Source organism: Actinia tenebrosa, unplaced genomic scaffold (assembly GCF_029948245.1).
Source record: "Actinia tenebrosa isolate PJP-AT-01 unplaced genomic scaffold, QUT_ActTen_1.0 PGA_scaffold14__42_contigs__length_11649687, whole genome shotgun sequence".
NCBI classification, from domain to species: Eukaryota; Metazoa; Cnidaria; class Anthozoa; order Actiniaria; family Actiniidae; genus Actinia; species Actinia tenebrosa.
Window position 1 is genome coordinate 5,387,379 of NW_028292574.1, and position 23,339 is coordinate 5,410,717.

At 36.3% G+C, this 23,339-nt stretch overlaps 3 protein-coding genes across 6 annotated transcripts; all 3 read right to left on the bottom strand.

The window, feature by feature from the left end:
- Positions 1-1,421: 1,421 nt before the first annotated feature.
- On the bottom strand, positions 1,422-11,834 carry LOC116304797 (uncharacterized). 3 transcript variants are annotated; one of them, XM_089029822.1, is made up of 6 exons: positions 11,153-11,834; positions 10,094-10,191; positions 5,526-5,681; positions 3,936-4,340; positions 1,930-2,127; positions 1,422-1,817 (listed from the first exon to the last, which is right to left on the bottom strand). In XM_089029822.1, exons 1-6 carry the CDS (start codon positions 11,607-11,609, stop codon positions 1,632-1,634), a joined length of 1,500 nt encoding a protein of 499 aa, XP_088885948.1. In that variant the 5' UTR covers positions 11,610-11,834; the 3' UTR covers positions 1,422-1,631. The 3 variants fall into 3 exon arrangements, 1 of the variants encoding a protein (XP_088885948.1); XR_016119764.1 differs by lacking the exons at positions 1,422-1,817; positions 1,930-2,127; positions 3,936-4,340; positions 10,094-10,191; positions 11,153-11,834 and adding exons at positions 8,617-8,752; positions 8,884-9,067 and having other exon boundaries at positions 5,575-5,681; XR_016119763.1 differs by lacking the exons at positions 1,422-1,817; positions 1,930-2,127; positions 3,936-4,340; ... (1 more) ...; positions 10,094-10,191; positions 11,153-11,834 and adding exons at positions 7,283-7,584; positions 8,617-8,752; positions 8,884-9,059.
- A 5,104-nt stretch (positions 11,835-16,938) lies between these two features.
- LOC148911286 (uncharacterized) lies at positions 16,939-17,771 on the bottom strand. Of its 2 annotated transcripts, none has more exons than XM_089029322.1 (2): positions 17,713-17,771; positions 16,939-17,453 (listed from the first exon to the last, which is right to left on the bottom strand). In XM_089029322.1, exons 1-2 carry the CDS (start codon positions 17,716-17,718, stop codon positions 17,073-17,075), a joined length of 387 nt encoding a protein of 128 aa, XP_088885448.1. In that variant the 5' UTR covers positions 17,719-17,771; the 3' UTR covers positions 16,939-17,072. The 2 variants fall into 2 exon arrangements, with proteins under 2 accessions (XP_088885448.1, XP_088885449.1); XM_089029323.1 differs by having other exon boundaries at positions 16,939-17,430; positions 17,713-17,734.
- A 1,227-nt stretch (positions 17,772-18,998) lies between these two features.
- On the bottom strand, positions 18,999-22,999 carry LOC148911287 (uncharacterized). Its single transcript, XM_089029930.1, has 9 exons — positions 22,803-22,999; positions 21,535-21,965; positions 21,319-21,363; positions 21,127-21,165; positions 20,839-20,886; positions 20,252-20,346; positions 20,039-20,133; positions 19,197-19,285; positions 18,999-19,111 (listed from the first exon to the last, which is right to left on the bottom strand). Exons 1-9 carry the CDS (start codon positions 22,997-22,999, stop codon positions 18,999-19,001), a joined length of 1,152 nt encoding a protein of 383 aa, XP_088886056.1.
- Positions 23,000-23,339: the final 340 nt, after the last annotated feature.

A 23,339-nucleotide genomic window follows, 5' to 3' on the forward strand; every position in this document is an offset into this window, starting at 1 on the left:
AGGCATTTGCCATCACCACCAAGGTCTACGTCTTTCCATTGTTCAGCATGAACATTATCACTTTATTTATGTAGTATTGATATGTCCGCTCGAAAACTGATCTTGTGTGTTACCTTGAGGGGCATGCAGCACTGAAATCCCTTCACGCCTTTACCTCTTAGGTAAAGGTCTTATTTTAGGTCTTTTATTTTCTTTAACCGGTTTCATTTGCAAAAAAGTCAGACTTGTAAAAGCCTTGTAACTTCTTCGTTCACTCGACAGAAATATTTTAAAAAATCATTTATTTTATTTATTTGAATTCAAATAGAAAGTCATTATATATAATCATTGTGATATATTTTAAAAGAAACCTTTGCGTTTTTTATGGCAGTGAAAAGAAGAAAAAAATGACCCGAATAGTTAATTCCTAAGTTAATTCATAAGCCATCGTTCTAACCCGAGCTTATCGAATTTAGCTCCTCAGGATACACTTAGCATTGAAAAACCTTCAAAAACATATGCCACTGCAGATAAGAATATAAATTTTGACTCTACAGCCCTTTCGTTTTAACTTACGTGTATCTTGTTTTGCTTTCCTTTTTTCTATCCTACTCGTGCCTCCGTTACTTGAGGATTGCTCACCAACAAGCTTCATCGGTTGTATCGTGAGGGAGTCGTAGTTTAGCTGCACGCCGTTCAGATTCGCGGGCAAAGTTTTGGGTCTAGCTTTGTCATGACTTGCTTGACGTGTTACTTCTTGTATCTCATGTAGTTGTGTGTCTACTAGAGGTTTTGGTTCCTTGCATTCCAGGTACCTCTGACCCAATCCACACAACATTAACATCCTGGAAGCAAGGCAGGAAAAAATATACTCACTGTGAGTTGCAATAACGTTACAAAGCTGACGGCCTTCAATTCGCAACTATGATTCCATCCACGGCAGGTAAAGATCAACTAAAACATTCTTTGTGTATTTCAAGCCACAAAAAATACACTTCATTTCGGAGTCTCTCAGTCATGCAAATGTGCTATTGTGAGCATGAAAAAGTGGAAGTACTCGTATCCGTTGTAATGAAGGTGTCAAATACCTTACGATAAGTCATAGGCACGTACTACTATGTTGTCATAGTGACGTATCTTTAAAACATTAATCAACCTCTAAGAACATGTTAAAGTGTCCGACTTTTCAATGACGAGGTCTTAAGAGCATAGGAAGTAAAGAAAGCATCAACTAAACTTAGAGTATTTTAGGAAATATCTTTTGGTTCTCGTCATCCGTGATCGAGATTAACTAGGTGGGGTTCCTGTGGTAAAGGAAGTTTACCTTGTAAAGCTTTTGGGTTTTTTTGAAATGCTAAAAAAATTCGTCCAAAAATGAAGTACGCCAGAACATAAATGTGGCTAGACGCTAGACCTTAAGTTGACTTCAAACAATTACATTTTATTAGTAATACGAAAGGCAAAAATTCACATTTGATAACTTTAACCACTGCAAAGTTTGAATGAAAATCTTGCAAGTCTGCAAGTTTGTTTTGGAGGTTTTTGAGTAAAGCACTTCGTCGAAATAAAGTGTAAAAATAGGTTTAACAAAAATTGATTTTCCTTTTCTTCTGGCTGTTCCTTATATATCAGATGGTTGACGAATGAAATAATCAAGATACTCTTGGGCAAATCCAGACGTCTATTAAGCATTTCATATCTCCAGAGACTCCTGCAAAATTTGACTGTCCTTTACATGTACATAGATACACTTTTTCTCCTCGTGAATTAGTAACAGTGGACAGGTTTGTTTCGTCTCCTCTGATGGTCGAGCAAGTGGCTCCTACCACGATTTTGTCCTTCAAGAAATCAATTCAACTTTTTAAGTTCTTACAGCTTAAAGAACAATAAATTTAAATGACTTCAAACTACGCGTTTTAATTATTCAATAATATTTCATATTATACTTACCATTGGTTCGATGAAGTTAACAAAATATTCAGTAGCTACACCACTAACGCCAAGAGTCACTTTCTGTTGGTGCTGACATTGGCTTAGATTTCCAGCGCCTGGTGTGCCGGGGATACCTCTTGGTCCCTGGGGTCCGGGGGGTCCTGGTGAGCCAGCTACTCCTGGCATACCATTGATTGTTCTATTGATACTGTTAATCTAAAAAAAAAAAACCTGATGATAAATTTCCGAAAAGATAAGGAAAACTAGAGGGAAAAGGGAAATCTCACGGGCAATAGACCTCTTCACAGTTCCCTGCGCCATCTTGAAAGGTAATGGTGCCTTTGCATCGAAGCGAGACGAACGGTGAGCTTGCAATGATAGAGACATGTGAATAATTGCTCAAGGTGCTTTAAAAATGTCTCTATCATTGTAAGCTCACCGTACGTCTCGCTTCGATGCAAAGGCACCATTACCTTTCAAGATGGCGCAGGGAACTGTGAAGGGGACTATTGTCAATCAATTCATGCGCAAGACCTTGTTGGTCTAATTCTGTAGTACGAAAAAGTCCAATCAATGGGAGAAAGGACTTTTTTTTACCCAGATATCCTTTTAGTATAAACCTACCAGTGGTCTATCGCAAATCCTGCGCTCTGATTGGCTATCTGAACTACTAAAGGTTGTTATTAGGTTATTAGAGCTATTAGTAATAGACCGGCACGAGTAGCGAAAACTAGCGGTTTTGAAAACCAATTCAAAACGCAAAAATAAATTGTTATAAATTACCTAATTCCAATGTATTTGATTTAACCAAGAGAAAATGAACTAAGAGAAGGAATCCCCCCTACATAGCATTGTAACCATCATGTGCACAGTTTGATGCTATTTTTAAACAATTTGTTTTTCTGCACGCGCATTTACTGCGCGCGATCTACACTGTTTCCTCGTTTTTGGGGTTTTTCCGTTATTTCGCGCGACTCTACACTGAATATGAATGTGCACGTCGAAAGCTTGGTAAATACGACAGGAAATTGAGTAGCAATTTGTTCAACTTTCTGGAGTATTTTTACATTTATTTTCCAAAGCTTTCGACCTACATCGTCATCTTGAGGGCAAATTTGGACATTTGAACATAAGAAAAGCACAAGAAAACGTTAGCAAACAGCGTAGAGCGCGCGCGTACTATGCGCGTGCAGAAAATCAAACGATCAAATAAATGATATCATTGGATGATATTTTTAGAATAGATTCTAAAAATAGCATCAAAGTGTGCACATGATGGGGCACGGGGATTCCTTCTCTTAGTTCATATTCTCTTGATTTAACCTATTAGTAGTCACTATTGTTTGGCCTCATGTGCTATTGACTCGTAGACCATTCTGGCGGTGGGTCTAATTGTTAGGGTCTTATATATAAAATGTTGCAAAACGAATGATAGATGTTATCACTGAAGAACACCCCGGCATTAATTACGGACAATGTTGTCCTGGGCCCGGTTGTGGTGCGAAGGGTGGATAGCGCTATGCTTTGGCTATCCACCTTATCCAAAGGATAAATTTCAGTATTGGATAAAAGCATTATTTTATTTACTGGTTAAGGATTTATCCAGCGGTTAGCGCTATCCACCATTCGTACAACCACGTCCTGGTGATACAAATGTACCCGACATGAACCTGCTTGTCGCCCCGTGTAAGGGAATCCGAAACTATGGTGGATTCCGGAATCCAAGCGTTGGATTCCGGATTCCGAGACTCTGGATTACGGATTCCAAGGGTCTGGAATCCGGATTCCAAAACTTTTGGTGCGGATTCTGGATTCCAAATGGGTGGATTCCGGATTCCATCATAAACTGGATTCCGGATTACAGAGTGCTGCATTCCGGATTCCAACGCCTATACCGGCTTTCGTGGATTTCGGATTCCGGATTCCCTTACATGGGGCGATGCTTGATACGGACAATCCTGTTGATTAATACAGACACTTTGGCAAGTACCCTAGGAGCATGCATTAGCATGGTTCTACTGTACCTTTGTCATAAATTCAGCGTTTAGTTTATCCACTTTTTTTTTTATTTCCCCAATTACAGACTTGAGGTGGCTCACACTTGTGTTCAAGAATACTTCAACATCTTTTGCTCTTTTTAGTGACGTATCTACTTCAGCATCCTTTTGCTTGAGTGCTTCCAAAGATGTTCTGAACTCCACTTCAGAATTACTTAAATTGTGTACTTTAGACTTGATCATCGAATCGTTTAGACTTAAGAAATTCACCACCACAGCAAGCCCAATCAACTTGGCGCTCATTTCTTGGATGACCTTGTTTTTGGTCCTGTCGCTGTTCTTTAGTTTCGTTAGAGAGGAATCGAGTTGAACTTGTTTTTCGCGAAGTTTTTGTACTTCGTTCGTTATGTTACTCGAACAAGTCGAGTTCTCCTAGAAAATAAAAGAGAGAGAGATAAGAAAGGAAGGAAGGAAGGAAGAAAGAAAAAGTATCATTAGAAGTATTATCTTTACTTCTTATTATCCATAGATAAAAATCGATGAAATTTGGATGAAAATCGATGAAAATTGGAAATGACTTGAAACTTGTCTAAACTCATCCATATGGCCCAGATAGTAGCCAAGCAACATGTTTCCTTCACAGTAAAAAGTGGCGGAAAAAAATTATCAACTTTATTCAGCATCTAAATTGTGAGTAAATGACGTGATTTATACTCAACCCTATTGTTCTTTTTGCTTTTAAACCAAAACTTCTCATCTGCAAGTGACTCCCAGGCTAAAATTTTCACTAATTATGTTTACATAGTCATAATTGAGTCATATTATCCTCAAATACTTCAATTATTCGGACTTTAAAAAATTGGGGCGCTTTCATCCAAGTGCCCCTTTAAAGTGCTACTCTGACGAAAATCGTTCAAACTTGGATTCAGCTGAAACTTCCTAAGAATACTCTTTAAAGGTCCAATAATCACTGTTTGAAGTGTTTTCTCGACATTCAGGACGAAACTATGTTACTTTTACGAGTATTTTTTTGGAGTCTGTGACGTCATACACTCAACATCGAACTTCGCTCCATACATTTCTTCGTAGTTTATGATCAAAATATCAGTAGTAAAGCCAAGAAAGAAATACCCAAACACCCCAAAATATAAATTATAGTCACAAGTAATGTGAAATAAGCACATTAGCCACCCTTTGGGCTTCATAGGAATAAAATAAATCAAGGATTTATATACAAAGAAATGTATGGAGCGATGTTCGATGGTGAGTGTATGACGTCACAGACTCCAAAAAATAATCGTAAAAATACCATACTTTCGTCCTGAATATCGAGAAAACACTTCATACAGTGATTATTGGACCTTTAAAGAGTATTCTTAGGAAGTTTCAGCTGAATCCAAGTTTGAGTGATTTTCGTCAGAGTAGCACTTTAAGCCAAAAATCGAGAAAGAGAATCACTGAAGACCTACTCGCCGTTGTACATCACCCTCGAGCTCCACATAGGCAAAGGCTGCTTTACATGCGCGGCTCTCAGACTTTTCAAAAGTCTTAACTTATCATTTGAAGCTTCATCAAGCCTTTTATAAAAAGACAAACAAAAAAATATTTTATTCCCACCTTGTCGCCATTGCCGCCGCAATTGCCTAAACTGCCTCCATTGCTGCCACCATTTCCTCCATTGCTGCCACCATTGCCTCCATTGCCGCCATCATTGCCTCCATTGCCTCCATTGCCGCCATCATTACCTCCATATTTCAATTTAAGTTGAAGAACCTAGGAGACAAAATGAATGCTTTTCAATGTAACGTAACAAGCTTATAAGGTATCTAATAACAGGAAAACTGTTGCGTGCCGTGTGTGTTTATCAATCTAATCTACACGCATGGCTAATAGCAGCCACACTGGTGATTCACTTGGGCAAAACAAAAAACAGAAAAACAAAAACAGAACCAATCTATTTTTCAAATTAGACGTAACAAGAACGACATTTTGTGACTGGAAAAAGTAACGTGATGTTGCAGTGCCGTGTGTGGTCATTTTTTAATTAACTGCCACTTAAAATCTAATATACACAGCAAATAGCAAGCCAAGCGATTAGTATATTACTGCTTTTCTTGGGAAAGAAGGAGAACCAGTTTGATCAATAGGCCTTTTGCACTAGATTGACACGTGATTGTTCTTGGATAACAAAAAAATTTGGAATTCCTTCATTTAAAGATTTTTTTGCAGGATTGCTAATGTCTTATCCAAAACCTTTTCAAATATCCTTTTTTTCCTTATGAGATACTTTCCATTTTACAAATACGAAGCAGTTTAAAGTTTGTTTGCCTTCCAGCACACTGTAAAAATGGTTTGGTTGAATCTACCACAAAAAAATGGTTGAAAAGTGGATCTGTGGTAATCAATTGCCAATGGTTGTAATGACCATTTATTAATTGGTAGTTTTAACCATTTTAATACACCATTAATAATTGGTTATAATAACCAATTTATGGTGTTTAAATACACCATTAATAGTTGGTTATAATAACCAATTTATGGTGGTAAAATACACCATTAATAGTTGGTTATAATAACCAATTTATGGTGGTAAAATACACCATTAATAGTTGGTTATAATAACCAATTTATGGTGGTAAAATACACCATTAATAGTTGGTTATAATAACCAATTTATGGTGGTAAAATACACCATTAATAGTTGGTTATAATAACCAATTTATGGTGGTAAAATACATCATTAATAATTGGTTATAATAACCAATTTATGGTGGTAAAATACACCATTAATAGTTGGTTATAATAACCAATTTATGGTGGTAAAATACACCATTAATAGTTGGTTATAATAACCAATTTATGGTAGTTTCAACCACATCATAATAGGTTATTTTGACCTATTTAGAATTGTACCATAGGTGGATAGAGTCGGGGGTAAAACGTCATCTCGCTTCAGGCTTATTTAGAATGGTTAAACTGTGTTATTTCAACCATTGTTAAATGGTTAAAAACAATTGGTAGAAATAACCATTTTTCGAATGGTTAAATTGACAATAATTAATACATTAAACCAACTGTTTTGTTTCAATCATTGTTAAATGGTTAAAAACAATTGGTAGAAATAACCATTTTTCGAATGGTTAAATTGACAATAATTAATACATCAAACCAACTGTTTTGTTTCAATCATTGTTAAATGGTTAAAAACAATTGGTAGAAATAACCATTTTTCGAATGGTTAAATTGACAATAATTAATACATCAAACCAACTGTTTTGTTTCAACCATTGTTAAATGGTTAAAAACAATTGGTAGAAATAACCATTTTTCGAATGGTTAAATTGACACTACTTAATACATCAAACCAAAAATAGCTAACTCAAAAAATATTTATTTAAATTCTTTTCTTAAAGGCAGTTATCCAAAGAAATTACAATTATATTCAGTACCACTAGGAATTTTAACTGAAAACCATCACAGGACTTTAATTTCAAAACTGACAATGTTCATTAGGTTATAGCAGCTTGCATTAATAAAATAGTAGCTAGCTATAAAAGTCGGTTTTAGTGGCATTTGCGATTCTGTTGGAGGGCAATTCCAGACAACTAAGCCTTCAGCTGCCAGGCAAGCATATTGATTGAACATGATTTATGTATCCTGCAGCATTCTTTTTATCCTGCAAATATTGGCAACAAATTCAAACATTAACCAACAATCTTAAGTTTAGGTATAGCTGATGTTTAAGAAAATCATTCGCCTTTAGAGGTGAGGCTGGATTCATCGGGTCGTAAGGTTTATTTTATTATTTTCGACAAATAAGTTTCTATACCACCATTATGCTGCAAATCGTTGGAGAAATGTAATGAATTTTTTTCATTTCCACATACAGTTATTAACCTTTCTTTTTTCGTATAATTCCTTTTCTGGTCCACCCCGGCAGTTTTGTTTTACAGGGAATGGCATGTTTTTATGTTATTCAATATAAAAAATCTTTAGTTTTCTACATCAACTCTTATGTTACCAAATGCTAATGCGCCAAAACAAAAGTGCTGACATGATTAGAAGAAAACTAGTAATATATAATACAAAACCCGTATCAGTGTTGGCGTCTATAGGTAAATAAGTATCAAAGCCACTGAATTTATTTGCCAGCTGCCTCTGCAAACGATAAATTTTCTAGGGTTCGTAGGTCAAACTTTGGTTTCTATTCTGCATTCAACACACTGTCAAATAATTTCAAGAATCAGAAATGAGCACCTAGTAAGGCTGCCCAAAGGAACAGCCTCAACTTGGCATATACCATAAGGCAAGTGTTACTACAGTATGTAAGCAACAGTTTGCCTTGATATAACAACGGCTCCTGATTTGAAATATCTAATCTTGTGTGCGAGTGCATTATAGCACACAAAAGTTTGTGAAGAACAAAATTCAGGGTCAGTAAACTGGGCACTTATGACTGGCCATCATGCATGTAAGTTCATTGGCTTCAATAAAATACGAACAAAGTCCCTTGTATAAGCACGCTGTACACATAAACATAAGCATTGCCGGCCAATGAGTTGCACACGTGACTTGCCAAAAAGGCGCGGAAAAGACCACTCAGATCGGTCCGAAACATTCGTGATAATATGCAATATTGCCAAGGCATTTTTCTAGATGAGTAGCGACGTTATTCTAAAGTATTAACACTATAATATAAGCTTATTACCTTGTCAGTGTCTCGGCTCCAGCCATACACAAATGAACTTCTTTTGCGTCTTGAGAACCGGAATCATTCGTGAGGGCCATTTCGTTGCTATCAAGCATCTCGAAGCCAACGAGGTTCTCTCCGTCATCTTGGTTTCCTGTAACACAATTAAATAGTTTAACCTCTTTTGAATCATGACCATCAATGATGAGGAGACCATGAATAGCACATGGCTTGTTCTGATATACATTGTATTCACTAATCAGGAATGGTTCTAACGTTATTTACCTTAGTTTTGATGCGTCACTGAAGACTTGAGGTTCGATCCTGTAATAGGAAACTAGTACTCTAGAACATCTTCTTTAGTTAGCTTTTCCTATTTAGAAACGCTATATTGAAAACAAACTTATTTCCTAAACTCTTGCTGTTAACTCGTCCGAGACTTGGAAAGAAAGAGACCGAGATTGTTTGCTATCGTGGTTTTGATTCCAGGTTAATCACAAAAACGACGAATCAGAACCCAAGAAATGCTTCCTGTTGACATAAGTACAACAGAAGGTAAACATATCAACTTTCAAAAGTTCAAGGTTCACGCTAATTCCCGCGAGTCTCTTTTCAGAGCGAATCAGAAGAATTACAATGCTTCACTGTTGACATAAAGAAAACGATAACCACTCATTATATTTAGAACATCTCTCTTATGATAAGTCGTTTGGTTATCGAACATGAAAATTACCAATTAACTTATTCAACATGTGAAGTCACGGAACGCTGACGTAGAAAATTGATATAACAAATCTTGATTATGAAAAATTAATTAAATAAGTCAAAAAATATGTTTTAACCAATTTCCTTTTGGTTCTTTTGACCTGTTGGACTTGCCGTAAAAATATCAACCATTTTATTATTGGTTAAATCAACCAATAACAATGGGTATTTATAAGTATACCATTCTCAATTGGTTACTTTAACACTGGTCAAAAACTAACCAATCATCAATGGTAGTTCCGACCAATTTAGTGAAATAGTTATATTAACCAATAAAAATGGGTATTTATGAGTATACCATTAACAATTGGTTATTATAACCATTTTATTTTGGTATAGTTTTTCACATTTGCACTGGTCAAAAACTAACCAATTATCATTGGTAGTTTCAACCAATTTGAAATGGTTATGACCATTAATATTGGTAGTTTCAACCATTTGATTTTGGTATGCTTTCACCGACCAAAAATAACCAATTATTATTGGTAGTTTCAACCAATTTTAAATGGTTATAACCATTAATATTGGTCGTTTCAACCAGTCCATTTTTACAGTGCAGAGCCTTCCCCAAGGGACCTTGAGCTGAATTGATTCGCTATCAAAGTCACATATCAGCACGTGACTGTTTGTTGCAAAAGGCCTATTGCCTCGAATTAGTCGGCGTAGTGGCGCAAAATTAAGGGGGTAAGACGGACACGTGTGCCAAACGGTAGGGGAGGAATATACTTACAAGTGATGAGATATTCTTTTCTAACATGTCTATTCTCTTCAAAAGGAATGTCGTAGATGCATTTGGCTGAAGATCGTCTTTACCTTGTTTTGCATTCTCTAGAAAAATATAACAATTCCTGATATCTCACTATTTTGTGCACCTTTCACGAAATTCCGATCAATGACCTATTTAAAGAAATTATAAATGTAATATAGAGAGAACATACTGAGAAATTAAACTAGTGGAGTAAACTAAGCTCTTGTCATAAACCTGTTGCAGGGCACCATTTTGACAAACCAGGTCAGCACAGCTCGATTTAGGGGTGGGGGGATGGAGCTTGAGATAGTGGTCACTCCTTCTAAAATCAGTTTATCAAGGTTTACAAAAGCAGTTTACCCAAACGGGCAATACCCAATTCCCCTGCGCAACAACTAAGTGCCTATTGAACCTCATTCGTTCCGTCAACGGCTAAGTAACATCTTTACATTTCCCTTCCCACTAATAGACCGATTCTTGCAATTTCTTGAGCGATATGACTGTGCAATTTTTTGCAGAAGATAGCCTATGGTTTGCACTGGCTGGGAATTACTGGTTGACTAGATCGTGTAATCGTCGATCTATTTCGCCTTGTATCGATTGTGCTCAATTATTTTTCTCATTGACTTAACAGATACTGATACCTTTACATAGTGTGTGTGATTATATTGACCTGTATGACATAAACCCATTTCCGCCCTCTAAGCAAAATTTCCATCCTGCAGAGAGCGGAAAACCACGAATCAAGGATCACCAGTGGTGTTTGTGATAGACAAATTTGGCAGATAATAAGATACATTTAGAAAATCTCTCTCAAAGCATGAAGACGTTAGCATACTGGAGTAAAAAACGACAACTTTTCCTTAAAGATTCGCTTTAGTTAATGAACAAGATTCTTTCAAAAGACAAGTGTTGAAACAGGTTTTGATCGTAACAGATTCAAACAGGATCGATGTGGTGGTGAAACCACTTTACAAAGTATGTCAGAATAGCTTACAAAAGTCAAGGATCTGCGATAACATACTAAAAATCTAGGCTTACCAAGATCGCTATTGCAGACGTACTTTGGGCCAATGATTCCTATCACATTTAAAACCACCAAAATTAAAGATGTGAACGAAACTAGGAGAATTACACCAAGAATAATCTTGAGAGCCCACGACTCTTTGTTGGAATCTTCCCGACATTCTGTAGATGTATTTGGTTTCTTTTTTACGATATGAGCTGGAAGATTTCTGTGCTTGGGGTAGATAGTGTTGTTGTTCTTATGCAGGATGTTAAAACCAGGGTTGCAAAGTTTGACGTCTTCGTACTCGTGACTGTCTTGCTCTGTGTTTTCAAGGCTAGACGTCTCCATCATATTGAATACCCCCCGAGACGAGCTTGACGACAGAGGTAGAGAAATTGGATCGTTTGCTTTGCCACGCAAACCAATCTTTGTCAACTCCATTTGTGTTCTCGCTGTTTCCTGTTTAACTCGCGTTCGACCAGAAGCCATAGTCACTGCGACTTGCTCAGTAAATATTTTGTCGAATATCTAGCTTTGAAGTCTTCAACAAGACAGTTTTGTCTTTAGTCTTTATGCAACAAGTGTCTGCTCTTTAAAGGATCTCTAAAGGATCAATGACTTACTGTAAACTCTTCAATGAAACGTCTCATACTTTTTTTGCGTCACTGTAAAACTCAAGCCATCCACTTAAATCTACCTCGCATTAAAGCAGTCGCTGACAATAAGTATTTAATTCTAACGCTCATTTAATTATGCGACCAATAGAGGCTCATAGTTCCTTCCCTGGGGCCATACCTTCCAAACCAACACCTTTCTTTGTTGGTGGCCAGAAATTGAATTATGCCAAATGGCATTCGAATAATTGCTAGATATACATTCTGGATTATTTGGTTCTATTACTTAGAAGGAGGGATGCATTTATTGAAATCGGCTAAACCTTTGAAAACTATAAAACCCCGTAGAATTTTGGTTGCATTTGGAAATGAAGTAATGGTTTTATACCTTTGATTGACAGCGCTCTATTACAAACAATTATTGCTAATGCCCTAAAGGTATTCAATAAAGTGTCATACTTCTCTCACAAACACGTGTACTGTTAATGCAGCTTTTAAATACCAAGCACCAAGTTATGAGTTCGAAATAATTGAGAAAGCATATTTCCTAAGTTTATTTATTACTTGCCCTAATTGGAAGGTGTTTCAGAGACACATCGTTGACGATCATTTATTGGTAAAGCCCTAAAGTATTTAATTAATAAATTGTCATACCTCTCTCACAAACAAGTTGTGCAGCATCATATATGCAAGTAGAATAAAAATGACTTCAGACGTAGACTTCTCAGGATAACGTTCAGTTTTTATTGGCTTTTAATATTAGGTGTTGCAGAGACACATCATTGACAAAAATCATTTTCGTGAAAATCTTTTTTTACAAGCTCCATCAAAATAAAGCCTTTACGTCCCTAGAGAATGAAAAGAGATTAACAACGCCTACGTATTACTTTACAATTCTTATATTCTTATGCGTTAAAATATTCTTTGTTAAACCGCGGCGGTATCTAATTAAAAGCCCCACGTAGGATTGTTCTGTCGTAAACAATACCAAATGTCAAATGCTTATCAGTTTGCCGTAAGGTCTCTGTTTGAGGCCGATGCTGATTGGATGATAAGACAATTAGCTTAGCATTATCAATTAACTTGCTGTAAACTGTAATGATGAAAAGGTAAATTATACACCGTGAAAAGATGAAACAACTTACTGACGTTTCGGACGCCAGTCCTTCGTCGGAGTAAAAGACTGCTCTTTTACTCCGACGAAGGACTAGCGTCCGAAACGTCAGTAAGTTTTTTCATCTTTTCACGGTGTATAATTTACCTTTTCATCATTACTGTTTCATTAGAAACACCGACGCAGCTCACACTAGTTTTTAGCTAGTTATATCTTGCTGTAAACTGCTATACCTTTCTCACCAATATAACAATAGTTTCAATACAAAGTTACTGCCACTTTGGCAAACAGTAAATATATCAGCAATGCCAATATTTAAGAGCATCAATAAGGATTTTTCAAGGTTCATTGATGTCGAGCTTTGGCTTTCCAGAGCTCTATTGTTACAAGGATAAATGAAATATAATAATGTATTAAAAAATATTATAGAATTCCATTCTGATTAGGTTTTCAATCATTTTGCAGAGGACATTAGAAGGTATTAGCTTGATGACATCAATCCGTTCGTTCCATTAGTAGTCAACTTTAACAAATTAGTCTGCCAACTAGTCAAACCAGAAATTTTTGTGCTTAGTCGACAATTTACCCAAGTGTTTCTCTATCTTTCCAAGCATTTGTTTATTTATATTACACCTTTTGCTGTTCATTAACCGCAAAGGAATATTCATTCAAGCGAAAAAGCATTATCATTAGCGCGAAGAGGCACACAATAACGCGAACGGAGTTTCAAGAGCGCGATGGAACTTTCATTAAGGAATTTAGCATAACATTGGACAATCATGAATATGTTTGTGCAGGTTCATTAGCGTTTTCGAAGTTTCATTAGCGTCTTTGTACAATCAATAGACAAAACCACATATTCAATAACGGTTTTTGGACATTCATTAGCGCAATAGCCTGAATTAAAAGCACGTTAAATCTCGCAGCAATCATGTATTAATGCAGGGGTTTATAAACATCTATTGACTACTAGTGCTGGTTGTATTACATGATTCATTTACAAGGATCTCTTTTATCAAATATAAGCCGAAAGCGCCATTACAGACATAAACTTCATAAACCAGTCACGTAAATATATCAGAGAAATGTTGAAAACCAAATTCGAAAAATTAACTTTACTGCCATGAAACAAACACCGTAGTGATCTACAGGATTAAGTGGTATCAATGTAAAAGTTTCAAGAGAAATTGATTCATTATTGTAATCTAGGGGCGCCTACTTAGGTTACCTTGCATATAGGGGCGCCTTGCATATAGGGGCGCCTACTAACGTTACCTTGCATATAGGGGCGCCTACTTACGTTACCTTGCATATAGGGGCGCCTACTTACGTTACCTTGCATATAGGGGCGCCTACTTACGTTACCTTGCACATGCCATACCACACACTCATTTCCCGTGTTTTACGAACATTTTCATAGAGGAATTACAGAGTGATAATACACGAATGTTCTTAACGTCTTTTTTTCTTCTTTTGAGTAAGTTTGTTTTTGTTGATCTCCTTGAGGTCCTAACTTTCAAGTCTGCTTGAGTGCAATAAAAATCGTTGTTATTCATGCACTCTTTCTCATTTATTTCGTCGCGTACAATGAATAATTTATCAACACTGCTTACAGCCAGACAATTTTACTTGTGAAGCTAGCTGTATTTTCGCTTTCACTCGTAACATAATCCGGCTGTAATATCTAATCATGATAATCTATAATAATAATATCATAGTAATAAGCTTTATTTGTATAGCGTCTATATCAATAATTGTTCTAGGCGCTTTACAATCGATGATAATAATCCATATTATAAACTGACTGTTATTGACTTACATTTTTTAACCAAAGACGAAAAAATAAAAATAAACAAAATATTGGAGCTCATAGTGTCATTTTAAATATTGTTCATCAGAAATTATGATTTTTATTCACGATAAGCCACTTCATGACAGCTTCATGTATATTATCAGCCGAGCTCATTCTCCGTACAGCTCACGATAATTAAAAAATGGTTCATGAGAAGTACTATTCCGCGTTCAAAGCAAATTTGAAAAAGATTCGAAATAAATTCAAATTGAAATTAAAAAAGGAACGCGATTTCACGCTAATACCGCACGCCCCTGTTTAATTCTTAAACAAACCATACACTTCTGGAACGTGTATGGGTTGCCCAATGTGCTGGTATCTGGAGCTTGTACCGTTATTTGGGAGGGGGCACTTTAGAACATTTTTTGTGTATCTTTCTTTCAGTACTTCCGAACACTTAATTTTTCTCACATCACATTTATTCAAACGTGTACACCTTTTGAATGTTTTATTTAGCAGCAGTATGGGGGACTCGCGAAATCCAAGTTACTAAGAATCGAATTTCACGGGTATTACCTGCGTTTCAGGCCCCTCTAAATGTATGCGTCCGCAGCGGGTATTACCCACGCGTATGGCGTACGAAACCGTTCAAAATTCGGATGGGCTATTATCGATATCGGTTATTCAATTATCGATGTCGGGTATTGCATTATCGAGGTCTGACTCTATTATCGATATCGGGTATTCCGTTCGCGTGGTCTGAACTTTATTATCCATATCCGGTTTTCCATTCTCGGGGTCTGAACTTTATTATCCAAGTCCGGTATTCCATTCTCGTGGTCTGACTTTATTATCCAAGTCCGGTATTCCATTCTCGTGGTCTGACACTAATTCTCGGGGTCTGACATTTAATAATAACGATGTCGGATATCGAATTGCATTTCAGTTTTACACATTCAGTAATTTTATGTAAAGTAAATGAAAGAGATTGTGTTATGTAAAGTAAATGAAGGGATTTTTTTGTGGAAAGGAAATGAAAGGGATTTTTTGATGCGTATTAAGTATTTGAGGGATTTTGTGTTGCGTATTAAGTATTTGAGGGATTTTTTGTTGCTTTTAAGTGTTTGAGGGATTTTTTGTTGCGTATTAAGTGTTTGAGGGATTTTTTGTTGCGTATTAAGTGTTTGAGGGATTTTTTGTTGCGTATTAAGTGTTTGAGGGATTTTTTGTTGCGTATTAAGTGTTTGAGGGATTTTTTGTTGCGTATAGAGTGTTTGAGGGATTTTGTGTTGCGTATTAAGTGTTTGCGGGATTTTGTGTTGCGTATTAAGTGTTTGAGGGATTTTGTGTTGCGTATTAAGTGTTTGAGGGATTTTGTGTTGCGTATTAAGTGTTTGAGGGATTTTTTGTTGCGTATTAAGTGTTTGAGGGTTATTTTGTTGCGTATTAAGTGTTTGAGGGATTTTTTTGTTGCGTATTAAGTGTTTGAGGGATTTTTTGTTGAGTATTAAGTGTTTGAGGGATTTTTTGTTGCGTATTAAGTGTTTGAGGGATTTTTTGTTGCGTATTAAGTCTTTGAGGGATTTTTTGTTGCATAAAGTATAATTGAAAGGGATTTTTTGTGGAAAGGAAATGAAAGGGATTTTTTATGGAAAGGAAATTAAAGGGATTTTCAAGCGCGCGCTTGAAACCGTTATTTCAAACTTTTGCCGCACATTTTTAATATCTTTTTTTCGCTGCGCTCCATGCACTTTAGTTTGGATTATTTGCCGACGCCATTCTTCAATAGGAGGACCGACCGTAGAAAAGACACTTCGATTCGTTAAACATGTCCTACTACCTTGTCCAACTTAAGGATAAGGGTACTGAGTTCACTTTCTCCACTTCTTATCTAAAAATAACGTTGAGCCAGTAATAAACAGAGGGTCGATTTAACAATTGCTTAGCAAATTTATTTTGTAATAAGTTTCCCACATTTCCACTTATTAATAAAACAAAGGTATGGTGGAAATCTTTCTTGCATTAAATACAAAAATCTCATTCGTTCTTCTTTCTTTTAATGAAATTTAAAACTATGCAGCGGCCATATACTCCAAGAGTTCAAAAACTCATTCAAAATATGAAAGCTTGTATAAAGTACACTGCAAGTTATTACCAGCAACATTAAAAACAATATGAATGAAGGAATAAATGAAAATCAGTCAACGAGCGCCGACCATTTTTTTTTCTCGGTGAAATTAATACTCTTATTATTTCATATGACTTATATCATATCATATGATTGAATCATCCATAAAATACCTATATTTCTCCTTTTCGAAAAACCGAAATTTTCACATGCGAAAATAACATATTTAAGCTATAGTTTATAAATAAAAGCTTTTTATAGTAATAAAAAGCACCCTTAACTATGCTTTTGCTTCTTGTTCTCCTTAGCGCGCATTCTTCTTCTCTTTCTTTTTTCCCTCTTTAATTGCTCTTTCTCGTTCTGCCTTTGTTCTTCCCCATGCTGCTCTTGCTCTTGCCCATTCTGCCTTTGTTCTTCCCCATGCTGCCCTTGCTCTTGCCCATTCTGCCTTTGTTCTTCCCCATGCTGCTCTTGCTCTTGCCCATGCTGTTCTTGCTCTTGCCCATGCTGTTCTTGCTCTTGCCCATGCTGTTCTTGCTCTTGCCCATTCTGCCCTTGTTTCTCTTGCCCATTCTGCCCTTGCTCTTGCCCATTCTGCCCTTGTTTCTCTTGCCCATTCTGCCCTTGTTTCTCTTGCTGCTCCCTTTCTTTTCCGTGTATTCCTATGAACAAAGAAATTCGGGTCCTTAAAACAAAAACATTTTACATAAAATTCGAAAAAGGGATTTTACCCTCCAAAAAAAAACCAAACAAACAAAACAAACAAACAAACAAACCAAAACAACAACATCAACAAACAAACAAATAAAACCACACGTACACAAGACGAATAGCAAAATCCACTCGCAACTTCTCACGTTGCTTCCTTTCGCATCAGTATTTTTTCTAGTTATTGATGTGCTTTCTAAAGAACTCATAGTACAAAGAAAGAATCAATTAAGTACCTTCATCGACGAGAGTCGAATCCTCGCCCGTACTAGTGTGGGGAATTGTGCCGTTGAAGAATACCTAAAAAGAAAGTGGGCGGGTAGTATCATTGGTAAGCAAGAAACAAATTGGATAAGAAACAAAGGCTATTTTTATAGAGGTCCTAGTGGAGATCGGGACACTCTCCCCTTCAGGCCGCAACGGTATTAACACTTCGAGGCCATCCACTCCAAATGCCCGTCTCACTTCTAGTAGCCCAAGGTTCCTAGTGGTGATCGGGACATTCTCCCCTTCAGGCCGCAAAAGTATTAACACTTCGAGGCCATCCACGCCAAATGCCCGTCTCACTTCTAGTAGCCCAAGGTTTCTAGTGGTGATCGGGACACTCTCCCCTTCAGGCCGCAAAAGTATTAACACTTCGAGGCCATCCACGCCAAATGCCCGTCTCACTTCTAGTAGCCCAAGGTTCCTAGTGGTGATCGGGACATTCTCCCCTTCAGGCCGCAAAAGTATTAACACTTTGAGGCCATTCACGCCAAATGCCCCCAAATGCCCGTCTCACTTCTAGTAGCCCAAGGTTCCTAGTGGTGATCGGGACACTCTCCCCTTCAGGCCGCAAAAGTATTAACACTTCGAGGCCATCCACGCCAAATGCCCGTCTCACTTCTAGTAGCCTAAGGTTCCTAGTGGTGATCGGGACACTCTCCCCTTCAGGCCGCAAAGGTATTAACACTAATAAAGTAATTAGCAATTGTTTTTGTTCACCTCCACCACGTAAGTTGTTATTTACTTACCGATTCCTTCCCGAACTTGTCCTTTAGTTCTCTTCCATTCTGTAAATAATGTCGTATGTTTGTTTTAAGAAGAGTTATTTGTCAACTTTTAGCTTTCTTTTGAAAATCAATTTGCATGAATACATTGTTGAATGATTCGTATAATTTTCATGCTTTCGTTTACGTATGAATTTTAACGCCATTTGGCCTTGAGAGGGGGGGGGGGGGGGGGGTTGCTGATTCCTACAAAAAAAATTGTTCTGAGATCAATTTTACATTTTTATGCTAATACATCCTTCAAAGGATGATTTACGTTTTCATGATTTGCGTTGTTCAAGTCAGAATCATTAGGATCAGCTTGTGCAATTGTAAGATATATACAATTTGGCCTTACATCACTGTTCCAAAATTAGTGGCAATTAAATAATGGTTAGCAAACTGTCACAATACTGAAGCATAGCAATGGCATCAAATGCATTTTGACAAGTATAAATAGCATTGACTCCAAGCTAAAAATTATTCCAAAAAATTCAAATACCTGAGAAACGTTCAACAAGAGTTGGGGTTGATTGCAATCTTAAAGATGCACTAGCTACCAACACTTGTGGAAACGTGAAGGTGTGGCATCTGAAGACTTTCAAAGCTAAAGTTCAGAAAAAATATGAAAAATATGTCAAAAAAATTTAGGGTAAAAATAACCATATCGTTCTTTCTAGCAGTTTGTATACCTTGTCTGTCGTGATCTTCTACATTTTTTGCAGATATCCAAAAGAGGATTTTTGGATATTTCTTTTGGGAGTACCACTGCTGAAGATTTCTAAGCAAATGGAAAGAACACATTAATCATTATCATATGATTATCCATAAAATACCTTTATTTCTCCTTTTCGAAAAACTGATAACTTCACATGTGAAAATCTCGTTATCATGTGTATTTAAGCTATTATTTAGTTAGTTATAATAATAAAAAGCTCATTAAGTTGATTTTATGGATAAATATATTATAAACAGAATATTACATGGGTGCTTAGAGATACAAAATTTATATTCTTTTGTTGAAAATCTCTCTCTCTTTTGCTGCGCTCACTCATGAGAGATCTTTTCAACACTTGAAGATAAATTTCGTATCTCACACGCCCATGTAATATACTCATGATATATATCATATCATATATTCTATATATATCATAATTTTGGGGTCGTAAGGATTTTTGCTGTATTAAAGGTATTTTTAAAGTAGAGGCGAACAAGCAATGTGATCCCATTACTAGCTTTTTTCCACTTTGTCATATAGGATATTGCATGATAGTGACACATAATATTACATGAAGTCTTATTCAGAAAAGTCCTTCCAGTAGACATCATAATAATAATAATTATACTTGTTTATATAGCGCTACATCCACTAATTGCTTAGAGTGCTCACTAAGTTAAATGTGAAACAAAACGATAATGACATGATAGCGGTCATTGTTATTATCAAAATGGAGGATATTTATCACTTTTCATAAAGAGTTATTGGATAGTAATAAAGGTCCAGGTTAAGATGAGGTTGATGATATTTATTTACCTTAACACTTTCTCCTCCAGTGCAGTTAGTCTGCCACAGTCATTCAGAAGGATGATTACTGCAGGCTGCAAGCTGTGGTGGATGAGGTGGCAAAGCTGTTTGAAAAATTATGATCAATATTTGATTAATAATGATGTCAATCTCTAATTAATTGAATACTAAGCTTATAATATTATTATTCATTTGAGTTGGATAAAAATATACAATACTTACACTGTTAAACGTGTGACTAAGAAACATTGGCCCAGCGTACCCAATTACGTTTCTTGCTAGGGCAATGCATTGCAACTGTTGTGAAAATAGCAGTCCTATAAGATAAAATCAATGTCCATTAAATATAACCTCAATCTTTCATATTGAATATTCAAACGATTTTACTAAACGTCCTATTATAGTGCAAACAATATAACCGTGAAACATTAGTAAAACTAATTTTCACTAAATTTTACTAATTTTGACTACATAGTAAATATAGCATAGCATAAACTCAAAAAAAAAAAAAAAAAAAAAAAAAAAAAAAAAAATTTCCGTGCGTAAATCTCAGTATCTATGAAATGAACACATTTATCATATAATCATCCATAAAATACCTATATTTCTCCTGTTCGAAAAACTGATAATTTCACATGTGAAAAATCTCGTTATTATGTGTATTTAAGCTATTGATTTATAAATAAAAACATTTTATAATAATAAAAAACTTATTAAGTTGATTTTATGGATAATTATATAATAAACAGAATAAACCTTCGAAGATAAATTTCGTATCTCCGCGCGCCCATGTAATATCCTCTATTTACCTCTACAGTACAGCCCTCTATCACTACAGTCTTCACGTATTGTGCCAACTATAAAATTTCAAATCATAAGAAAAGTTAGAGTAGCTCAGTTTCTTGTGTTAACTCGAAAATGTATTAAAACAAATAATGATAAATATTGAAAAAACGCAGGATTTCTAAAGCATTTCATATGCACTGGACTCTATTTAAATAACGTCTTTTTTCAAAGGATTTCAAATTGCAGCATCAAGACATAACGCAAAAACCTTTTTCCCACAACCACTTGGATAATTATGAAAATATATTTACCTTGTTCTCCAGGTGATAGGAACGCGGGTCCATATCGTCCTGAAATATTGGGAAGGGAAAAAAAGGTGGTTCAAAAGGATTATTATCGCAACTATGTACTGCTAGAACTTGTTGAATATATATCAACTCAAGAAAAGGTTAATTGTTTATTATTTCACGAATTTCGCTAACATCTTAATTGTAGCCGTGTACCTGTAGAGAAGGAAGACCGTTGGTTTCCAGGTTGAATTACCTCTCCTATAATAAAACACACAAATCTATAATTAAAATTTCTCAAACGCTTTCAAAATTATCAACTCAGAATTACTAATTTACACAGGGCGAGCTTCTGAAGTCAATTTCAGTTTCTAGCTTTATGAAACATATATAAACCCTTTTCCTCCAACATATTAACTGATGGCCTCTTACCTACTGTATCTTCATCATCAGAATATTGTGGACGTGGTGTGGAAGAAAATGCGTTAATGGATATTAACTCGTCATCCGAATCCGTGAGCGTGATGCGGGATACAGCTGGAGTCACACCGGCAGCGGCAGCAGATGCGGAGATAGGGTTAGCGGTAAATGCCGAGGCAGAGGTAGCGCTAATGGTGAAAGATTCTGATGCTGTATTTGTCGGTGTGAAAGTTAGTGTAGGAGCTGGTGCAACAAATGTTGCATCTGTAGTGGGTATAGGATCATGTGTGATTGTGACCGTTGGTGGCGAAGCCGATTGCACACCAATGTATACTTTCGTGGCAGCATATTTAAAATGTGTTACGATCATTTTGGCGTCAAGATTTTCTCCAATGCGATGGAGAGCATGGTTCCCATTGCTGCCGGATTTGTAGAACACAGTCCTATAAAACAAAATGAAAAAAAAAAAACAAAAAAAAAAACAAACAGTGTGGCAAGCTTTTAACAAGACATGGTTTAAATTATGAACTCTACTAAGGGGTATCCAAAAGTTTGGAAAATTAGCAAAATGCTGGAAAGTGAGGGTGCGTTTTCGTACGATTTTGTTGTTGTAAATTTTGACATCAAAATGCCTGAAAAATCATTGAAAAGCGGAAACGATAGATGTGAGTTCTTAACCAATGACAGAGAAGAACAAATGAGCTGTGAAAATGTCGACCTTAAAGGTCATGCTTCAATCATATGCTTCTTCTTCTTTCTTTCATTGCGCATTTATTAGTTGTAATGGATTTTGACTATTCCTGGCAGTCGTTGCTCATATTATATATAAACTTTACTAAGAAACTTTATCCGGCCATTTTCTATTTACACATAAGCGATGGAAAAGTGCCACGAGAATTCGAGAAAAGCTTCTCCCGCCATTTTCGCGCTTGTTGTTATCATATTGATAGTGAGCGCGGAGTAACATTTAACTTGTGAAAACGCTTTCATTTTTAAGCTTACTTTTTAGGTTAACTATCCTGCGAGTAAACTACCCTCAAAGAATGTGATCTGCATCAATTCACAGACATTGTTGATGCATAAATGTATGATTACATGAGCATATTGAGAACATATACAAGTTTTGAATATGAAAAATTACTTGCATTGGAGAAGTTCCCATAGCTGTAAATTCCCTCTTTAAAAGGACCATCATTTCTTCATGCGTATACGATGAAGGGAATTTAATTTTTTTCGATGGACAATCAGAAGTCCCTACATCATTTGGATTCCTTGATCACAAAAAGACAAAGATCCTAGAAGGATGATTGCCTCTTCGTTGGTTTCTTCGTGGTCCACTCGATAAACCACGGTTTCGTGGACTGAAAAGTGCCCCTATGTTGCCAATTTGACCGGCATTTTCTTCTTCCTCTAACTCTCTACTCATATCCTCTAACGTCATTCGTAGACCGTTGAACGTGTCTTCTGCGTCGTCCATGCTGCTTTCCAACCGAACGAAGCGTTAATATAACCGCATGAGTTTGCGATGTAAAGAGCCGCAGTGGTTTCCTGGTATATTTCAAAATATCGTATATCACGCTCTACAAACAAAAAACAACAACCTACCGGAAATAAAGGTATTGTGCGATTCATCGGTTTTGGATTTCAAAAACAATTGTATGCTGACTTATGATAGACAGCGTCAATCAATTTTTAATGTCAATGCTGACTCATATTATTTCCAAGAGGTAAAGCAGTGCATGAATTTCTGACGCAAGGAATCCATTGCACAAAATGAAAAACATTTATCTACCTTCCGCCTTCTTTTTGTTTTACAT

Bases quoted from the DNA above. Each gene is read 5' to 3' on its own strand.
- LOC148911287 (XM_089029930.1), bottom strand. From the start codon at position 22,999: ATGGACGACGCAGAAGACACGTTCAACGGTCTACGAATGACGTTAGAG. The intron at 19,286-20,038 runs GTAAATAAATAT...CCATTTGCTTAG, and splicing joins CTGGAGGAGAAAGTGTTAAG to AAATCTTCAGCAGTGGTACT. The intron at 19,112-19,196 runs GTATACAAACTG...TCTGAACTTTAG, and splicing joins AGAAGATCACGACAGACAAG to CTTTGAAAGTCTTCAGATGC.
- LOC116304797 (XM_089029822.1), bottom strand. From the start codon at position 11,609: ATGGCTTCTGGTCGAACGCGAGTTAAACAGGAAACAGCGAGAACACAA. The intron at 10,192-11,152 runs GTAAGCCTAGAT...ATATTTTTCTAG, and splicing joins CGTCTGCAATAGCGATCTTG to AGAATGCAAAACAAGGTAAA. The intron at 1,818-1,929 runs GTAAGTATAATA...GATTTCTTGAAG, and splicing joins TTAACTTCATCGAACCAATG to GACAAAATCGTGGTAGGAGC.